Source organism: Pseudorca crassidens, chromosome 5 (assembly GCF_039906515.1).
Source record: "Pseudorca crassidens isolate mPseCra1 chromosome 5, mPseCra1.hap1, whole genome shotgun sequence".
Taxonomy (NCBI): domain Eukaryota; kingdom Metazoa; phylum Chordata; class Mammalia; order Artiodactyla; family Delphinidae; genus Pseudorca; species Pseudorca crassidens.
Window position 1 is genome coordinate 147,687,426 of NC_090300.1, and position 8,751 is coordinate 147,696,176.

An 8,751-nucleotide genomic window follows, 5' to 3' on the forward strand; every position below is an offset into this window, starting at 1 on the left:
ATTCAATGCAATCCCACACAAAAGCCCACTAGGCTTTTTTGTTTTTGTTTTTAATTTTTGGCTGCACCCCGAGGCATGTGGGATCTTAGCTCCCCGACCAGGTATTGAACCCACACACCCTGCATTGGAAGGCACAGTCTTAAACATGGGACTGCTGGGGAAGTCCCCACTAAGCTTTTTGGGTAGAAGTTGTCAAGCTGATTCTAAAATTCATGAGGAAATACAAAGAATCTTGGATGACCAGAAGAACTTTATAGAAAAACAAAGTTGGAAGAATCGTACCTCACACTGTACACCAAAACTAACTCAAAATGGATAATAGACCCAAATGCAAAATATAAGTGCAATATGTAAGATTTCTTACATATGACACCAGAAGAAACACTGATAAATTGGACTTCATCAAAATTAAAAATTTCTCTTTGAAAAACTTTAAAGAGAATGAAAAGACAACCCACAGAATCAGAGAAAATATATACATATCACATATCTGAGAAATATATACATATCACTTATCTGGTACAAATCACAAGGAATTCTCAAAACTCAAAATAAGAAAACAGCTCAATTAAAAGTGGGTAAAAGATTTGAACAGAACACTTCCTTAAAGATAGACAGCAAATAAACAGACGAAAAGACACTTAAGTCATGAGTGAAGTACAAATTAAAACCACAATGAGATATACCCTTACACACCTATTAGAATATGTAAAATTAAAAAGAGTGACCATACCAAGTGCTGGTGAAGATGTGCAGCATACGCAGCACAGGAATGTAAAATCGTACTGTCACTTGGGCAGTTTCTTAGAAGTTAAAAATAAGCTACTGTATGATCCAGTCATTCCACTCCTAGATATTTACCTAAGAGAAATGAGTATTTCAAACAAAGATTGTACACAATTTTCATATCAGCTCTCTTTGTAATAGCCAACAACTGGAAACAACCCAAATCTCCATGAGCAGGTGAGTGGATATACAAATGGTGGAACATTCCTGCAATGTCTCATTACTCAGCCCCAGAAGGAATAACCATTGATAAACGCATCAGCACCTGGTGAACCAAAATGAATTATGCTGAGTGAGAGAAGCTAGACAAAACGTACACACCCACGATTCCATTTATATAAATTACAGGAAATGCAAACTGATTAGTGATAGAGCAGATGAGTGCTTGCCTGGTGATGGGGATCAGAGGGGATGGATTGCAAACGGGAAACTCTGGGGTATTTACTATCAATACTTTGAGGTGGTGATGGTTTCACGGGTGTATACAAATGTCAAAATGTATCAAATTTGAATATGTGGTTTACTGTATATCAATTACACCACAGTAAAGCTGTTATAAAAACCCTAAGGATGGCTCAATCCCCACATTGCCTACGCGCCTTGGACGCCCATGCATGGACCCTAAGACGCGAGGTGGAGGAGTGGGGGTGGGGATATGGGGGGTGGGCAGGAAGAGACCCAGGTGGGCGGAGACCTAACTCCATTAACGCTTCGGCAGCCACTGGCACCACACCTGAGACAGACGCTCTGGGGTTTCGCGCTGACCCGAGGGTCTCCAACTTCCCCGCCCCCGCCTCCCACATCCTGGAGCCAGAGCCAGGGGTGGGGCTGGACACGGGCAGGGGCGGGGCTCGGGGGGGTGTCCCCCCACGACCCCGCCCACAGCTCAGGAGACACACTCCTGTCTAAAATCCTGATCCCAGGCCCGACTCACGCCTTCCCACAAGCTAGGCTCCCAGGCCCCGCCCCGTGTAGCCTCTACGGCCCCGCCCAAGGCCACACCCTTCGTCCTCAGGACCCCCTCCCCGCATCGTCCAGGCCCCGCCCCACTCAAGACTCCGGCCAGACCTCGCCCTGGCCCCACGGCCCATCTTTAGGCCCCGCGATGTCCTGGCCGCGTCCTGCCACACAAGCTCCGCCCATGCCCCGCCCCTAATTCTCAGGTCCTGCTGTCGTTCAGGCCCCGCCCCGCTCCGGACTCCGCCCCGCCCCACAGCTCCGCCCCAGACTCCGCCCAGGCCCCGCCCCGGGAGCGCAGGCCGAGCCGCGTGTGTACCCAGCGGCCGCGGACTTGGGCGTAGGCCTTCGGGTCGCCGCCGCCCTCCAGGCGTGGCGCCGGCTCGGACTCCAAGCGGCAGAGAGCCTCATGCACAGCAGCCTCCGGACGCGGCCGCGCAGGTAAAGCTCCCGTCTCATCCCGGAGCGTGGACACCCCCGCCCCCGTCCATCCCCCAGCCGGGAGTCCCGGGGGTCCTTAGGGTCCGGAGCCTGGGGATCCCGAGGTCCGAGGTCTGGGGTCCCCCTGGGGCCCGAGCCCCGCCCGCCCAGGCCCCGCGCGGCCCCGCCACTCCACGCCCAGCGCGGGCCGCGCGCCCAGGGCTTGGCTTTTCTCTTTTCTCGTTTCCCTTTTTCAAACATAATTGAAATAAAAGGCGCCGACCGCGATGCCGGTGCGGGTGGCTGTTCCCATTAGGGCCGACAGAGAAGAGCTTTAATGTTATAATTGTCAAAGGGATTGTCACAATTAGCAAAGCGCTGAGCTTCTGACAGCAGCCTAGCCCCGCGGGGATGAGGGTGCCGGCTGGGCTCCCAGCGGTGGCCGGCGGTCGCCCTTGCATTCCAGTTTCTTATGAAAACCCTGCAGCCCAGTCTTCCTGCTTTCCAGCCCTGAGTAGCTAGGAGGGGTGGACTCCCATCACCCCGTGCTGTCCAAGCCCCTGACCCCCAAGGTGTGCAGTGGGTGTGTCCAGGGCAGGGTGGCAGTGTTCTCGGTCGGCTTTGCTGGGCACAACCCCCAGCCAGCAGTCAGCACAGCCTTACTCTTCTGGGTGGCAGTGGGAATATCCAGGAGTAAGTCACAGAGACCCCCCCCCCGGTCAAGTGTGTCCGTTTGGCTGTGATATCTCCCCCAAAGTCAAAGTGTGCCCCCGGGTCCCCAGCCAGGCCACCGCCGGCGACGCTGACTGCTCCTCTCTTTTAGGACCGAAAGAGAACACTGTTCTTCCTGGCACGTGAGGAAGCAGAGTTTCTGTCTGTGTGGGATGGTCCCTTCCGCACCGGTACCGGGGAGCGGGGAAGCGTGTAGACCGCAGCACTGAGAGCAGCGTGCCATCTGTCCGCAGGTGGTCAGGATGGGCCCCATGGGCAGACAGGGCCCGTCCTCCCTGCCGGTTCCCACGGGAGGCTCTTGCCTCCTGCTTCTCTTCTGCCTGCGGTTGGGCGCCTCTTGCCCGCAGAGCTGCCAGTGCCCTGACCATGCCGGGGCCGTGGCCGTCCATTGCAGTGGGAGGGGCCTGCAGGAGATCCCCAAGGACATCCCCACTGACGCTGTGCTCCTGAAGCTTGATGCCAACAAGATCGCCCGCATCCCCAACGGAGCCTTCCAGCACCTGAACCAGCTGAGAGAGCTGGACTTGTCTCAGAACGCCATCGAGACCATCGGCCCCGCCGCCTTCTCGGGCCTGGCCGGGGGCCTGCGGCTGCTGGACCTGTCTCACAATCACATCCGCAGGATTCCTAAGGACGCGCTGGGCAAGCTCAGCGCCAAGATACGCCTGTCCCACAACCCCCTGCACTGCGAGTGCGCCCTGCAGGAGGCCCTGTGGGAGCTGAAGCTGGACCCTGACTCGGTGGACGAGATCGCCTGCCACACCGCGGTGCAGGAGGAGTACGTGGGGAAGCCGCTCATCCAGGCCCTCGACTCTGGCGTCAGCTTCTGCAGCGTCCACCACAAGACCACCGATGTGGCCATGCTGCTCACCATGTTCGGCTGGTTCGCCATGGTGATCACCTACGTCGTGTACTACGTGCGCCAGAACCAGGAGGACGCCAGGAGGCATCTGGAGTACCTGAAGTCCCTGCCCAGCACTCCTGTGTCCAAGGACCCCATCAGCCCTGCGCCCTAGCGCCCGATGGCTCGAGCAGGCCGAGGCCCACCTGTCTCCCGTCACTCTTGTAGTAGATGGTGACTGAGTCCCGCCTTCGATGTTCCCCCGGGGAGGGTGACACGGCTGCTTCTGTCCAGTGTTTCACTCTGACAGAGCACTTTCCACAGGACACCTTCAGGTCAGGCAGTTCTGCCATCAGACCCAATGACAGATGGGGACACGGGCTCAGAGAAATGGAAGTGATCCAGCTGGGATGTAAAACCGGGCCGTCCATCCTGAGACGTCCCTTCCGCGCTGGGAGCCTGCCCCGCGGGGTGCCCGCCTCTGAGCCCCCAGCATTCAGAGGAGAAAGGGTGCGTGCCCATGAGTGAGGCTCCCCGAGGAGGTTGGGTGCATTTTGTTGGTTGTAGGCACAGGTCGTCCTGCCCCGTGGAACTGGTTTGCCTTTGCTTCCCCAGTATTTCCTGAACACCTCTAACCACCGGGCTCTTTCCACAGCCAAGTGGTAGAGACCGGATTTTTCTCGGGAGATAAGTGGAACATGTAACCTTTGAACAACTCTGTCAACTTTGTTTATTCTCAGAATGTTTGTTAAGAGTAACACTTGTACCAAAATTTCAGTCCAGTAAGAAGGGAAAAAAAAAAAATAACAACCCAAAACCAAAAAAATTAAACCATGGAGAGAAACCTGAGGAAGGTCCATAGTAGCTCCTCAGGGGGCCGTGTTAGCAGCCTGAGAAGTGTGGCCGGTCCCCGATTCCTGCTCCTGCGGCTGTGGCCCGCCCCAGGGAGCCTGTCATCTTGGGTCGCTCCATGCCTTGCTTTTCTACTCACTAAGCAGCTCCTTTGCAGTGGATGGGAGGACCGACCTCTGTTTCAGGGCTGTTGGACAGGTTGCTTCGTTTCCTCCAGCGACGGGGACTCTGTCTCCTTTTCAGCTTTGCTGACGGGACTCTCAGTGCTACGTTACTGCTCAGTTTTCTTACCTAATTCATGTTCAGGGTAGACTTTACCTCCACCTGTGTAACCCTGATCTGTCTTTCCAGTTTTATTTTTCATGGTCTTTTTGTATGAGTGTTTATATTTTAAACTACTTCAAATATTTTGGGGGGAAGCAAGTCAGGGGTACATTGCTCATGGATCTAAGGTATAAAGGACAGGTGCTTAGAAAGGGCAAAGGTCGAGGGAGGTTTGTACTCGGAAAGTGTCACGGGACTGGCAGTGGGAGACACATTTGCGCGTTGGCGCAGCGCCGCGATTTTTCAGTTGTGGCGCGTTAAAAAACAACCAACAGATGCCGCTGCCCTCCCACACCCCAGCGCCGCGCCTGCGGTCACCGGGGGCACAGCACGCAGTGTGAACCGGGGGCTCTGTGCTCTGAGTGTGGGGTGGGCCCTTTTCTGCCCACCGCCCAGACCAGGGTGCAGGAGTGGGGGGCAGGGCTCAGATGAGGCTGCGAATGGTGCCGGGGTCCTCAGGAAACCAGCGGCCCACCCACCCTTCCAGTGGGAACTAAAAACGCCGAGCAGCCGGCCTGGGTGCCAGTCCACTCGTGGGACAAACACCACGGGAGCAGGTATGTGTGGCCGCCGGCTGACCAGCGGGACACGGGCTCTGTGGGTGAATGGGGTCCCCCTTCCCCATGCATCCCGGGGAGCACACAGTGGGGAGAGGGGTCAAGCCGCACAAGGAGCCGTCACCTGGCGGGTTTGCCCGATGGACGTGACCCTGAGTCCCTGGGTCAGGGGAAGAGAGCAGACAGGCCTGGATGGAGGGGGGGGCAGATGTCAGGGTCTTGCCGTTGCGGCTCGTGTCCCATAGGTGCCAGCCAGCCTGGGCACTTTGGGGGGCCCTTTCCTTGCTGCCAGGGAACTCTTCATTTGCTCTTACACAGAACCAGCCCAGAGCCTGATGCCAGCCAGATGCTCTTCTGGGGGCGCATGGGGAGAGAGTGGGGCTTCTTTCCCCCCATCCTTTGCTGGTACCCAGCGCCCAGCCAGCCTTCCCCCTGGTGTGGGCCTGCCGGGCTCCTGTTCTGCCCTGCTGGGAAGAGGAAGTGGGCCCAGGAGCCCAGAGCACACCCGAGGGCCCAGAGTCAGGGCGCTGCCGGGTCCCCTGGCCTTTCTGGCCTCCTCGCCCCTCGTGGGGTCTCCCCGGAGAGCATACCTCTCTCCCAAGCCCAGCAGGACCCGGAAGCTCCTTCCTGCTCATGGCAGCTCCCGGCCCTGGTGTCTGGGAGCCCAGCCCTCCCCTTGCCCTTTTCCCCCTCCTCCTTTCCTCTGTCTTCCTCTCCCTTCCCCTAAGGGACTGCTGAAGGCAACGCCCTGCCTGGGCCCACCCGGTTCCTTGCTGCCCTGTGGGAGTGCAGACGCCCATCCCCAGACCCGTGGGCCCTCGGGCTGACCCTCCACCTCCTGCCCAGCACCGATGGGCCGGCATGAACCGGCATCTGCTGTCTTCTAGTTATGTGGAGGCCGGGGTCAAGCCGGGCCCATAGAGGGGACCCTTGTTGACAGTGGTGGGGACACAGCAAAGGGGGTGCCTCAGTCGGGGGACATGGGTGGCCCCTGGCTGTCATCGCAGTCTAGGTGAGAGGCCTCAAAGAGCTTCGTGCGCACAGCCCCGCTTCTGCAAAGCCCCTCCTGCCTGCGGAGGTAGCACTTCACAGGGCCTGGGGGTCAGGGTGGGATGACTTTGGGGCTGCTTATGGGGCAGAGGGGCGGAGTGAGTGGACCGTCCTGACAGCCACCCAGCTGGGCCTCTCATCCTTCCCATGGGGGCCAGAGGGGAGGGGAGGGACAGTGAGGGGCTCATGGGCCACTTGGGAGCCCGGTCCCCCTGCCCAGCCGCTCTGGGCCGGCGTGAGACTGCTTGCTCTCTTGGTCCCTGCCCTCACCATGGACAGTCCCCTTGGAAACCAGAGCCCCATCCCCGATCCTGACCCTAGAAGGGACATCCTACATTCACGGCCTCCTGACACCCCACCTCCCTTCCTCTTTGGACTTTGGGGCCCCCAGACACCCACAGTTGCTCCCTTGGGTGGTCCAGCATTGGGGGATGAGCAGGCATACTGCTGAGCCCCCAGCAGAGCCATCCTGACACACACAGGCTGTCCCTGGTGGGCTGGGCTCCCAGCTCTGCTCCAGAAGCACCCCAGGCCCCTCCTCGAGGTCGGCTGCAAGGCCGTAGGAGGGCCTCGAGGCTGGGGCTGGGAGAATGCCTGAAATGGTTCCTCTCCGGGAAGGGCCCCGGTGCAGGAACCAGGGGCTGCCCCCCACCTCGGGGACCCAGTCCCGCAGTCCCCCTGCAGGGAGGGTGGACGACAGTTTTAAATTAGACGCGGGACTGGCGTTAAACCTGGTTGTGTTTTTCTTAGAGGAAAGTTGCTCCAGGGAGGAGGTGGGGCGGAGGGGCGGGGATAAAGGCGGGAGGTGGGGCGGAGGGGCGGGGATAAAGGCGGGGGCTGGACAGCCCTGTGCCGGTTGCTTCCCAGCCTCCCTTGCAGCCCGCTGTCCAAGATGCGTTTGCACGAGACTTGGGTCCTGGACTAAGTTCCCTGGGGAGGAGGCACTGCAGACTGTGGAGGAGATGGAATATTCTGGACTCGTGGCAGCCCCACCCCCCACCCCATGGCAGGAGCCTGGGGCGGTTTCTGGAGTCGCCTTTCCTGGAGGCTTGGCCCCAAACCCCATTCTACTGTCCTCCCCACCTACCGACTGCGAATCCTCAATAAACGTTTGTGCTTAAGTCCACTGCGGAGGGGCTCTGTTATCTGTGGCTCTGCGACCCGACCCGGGCCGGACCTGCCCTCGCTGCCTACCCTGCCGTGTTGTGGAGCCGCCAGCACTGCAAAGCCACAGCTAGAAGAGCCGGGCCAGGGCTGGGGTGCAGGGGGTGCTGGGCCTGCCTGGAGTGGCTCCAACAGGCTCGTGATGGCCGATTGTCAGGTTTTGAGGAATTTTGTGAGTCAGTCGACACCGTGATGACAGCTTGAGGTTGTCCATGGGAGAGTCTTTACTTCAAGGCCATTGACAGCAGCTACAATCGAGACGCCCTCTCCTGCCCCGAGAAGGCTGTTGGCCGTTTTGAGGTTGTTAGCACTGCTGCTGGGGTCCCTCAGGGGCACCGCCTGGCACCCGGTGAGCCAGTTCTGCTTTCACATCACCTCGCCCTTCAGGTCAGTTCTGGGGGCAGAGCAGTGGCCCCCCAGGATGTCCAGGTGCTAATCCCGGGAGCCTGTGAAGATTGGAAATGGGCCACCAGCCAAGGAACGCAGGAAGGAACGCAGGAAGGAGCGCAGGAAGGAACGCAGGAAGGAGCGCAGGAAGGAACGCAGGAAGGGACGCAGGAAGGAACGCGGGAAGGAACGCGGGAAGCCCCTAGAAGCTGGAAGAGGCAGGGAATGGATTCTCTTTCGGAGCCTCTGGAAGGAAACAGCCCTGCACACCTTGGTTTTAGCCCAGTGAGACCCGTTTTGGACTCCTGACCTCTAGCATTTTAAGAAAATAAATTGGGGGCTTCCCTGGTGGCGCAGTGGTTGACAGTCCGCCTGCCGATGCAGGGGACGCAGGTTCGTGCCCCGGTCCGGGAAGATCCCACATGCCGCGGAGCGGCTGGGCCCGTGAGCCATGGCCGCTGAGTCTGCGCGTCCGGAGCCTGTGCTCCGCAACGGGAGAGGCCACAGCAGTGAGAGGCCCGCGTACCACAAAAAAAATTAAAAATAAAAATAAATAAATAAATAAATTGGTATTGTTTAGGCCGCTAAGTGTGTGGTCCTTCGGTACAGCAGCTTCAGGGGACTAATAGTCTCCCCACTGTGAGAGCGGCTGCTGTGCTAGGAGCAGGTGGCCATCTGAGC

At 58.4% G+C, this 8,751-nt stretch overlaps 1 protein-coding gene across 1 annotated transcript; it reads left to right on the plus strand.

The window, feature by feature from the left end:
* The first annotated feature begins 2,032 nt into the window (after positions 1–2,032).
* On the plus strand, positions 2,033–4,580 carry LRRC3 (leucine rich repeat containing 3). Its single transcript, XM_067739650.1, has 2 exons — positions 2,033–2,184; positions 2,987–4,580. Exon 2 carries the CDS (start codon positions 3,138–3,140, stop codon positions 3,909–3,911), a length of 774 nt encoding a protein of 257 aa, XP_067595751.1. The 5' UTR covers positions 2,033–2,184; positions 2,987–3,137; the 3' UTR covers positions 3,912–4,580.
* The last annotated feature ends 4,171 nt before the right edge of the window (positions 4,581–8,751 follow it).

What these genes read in the sequence shown, in the direction of transcription:
- LRRC3 (XM_067739650.1), top strand. Translation starts at nt 3,138, where the DNA reads ATGGGCCCCATGGGCAGACAGGGCCCGTCCTCCCTGCCGGTTCCCACG.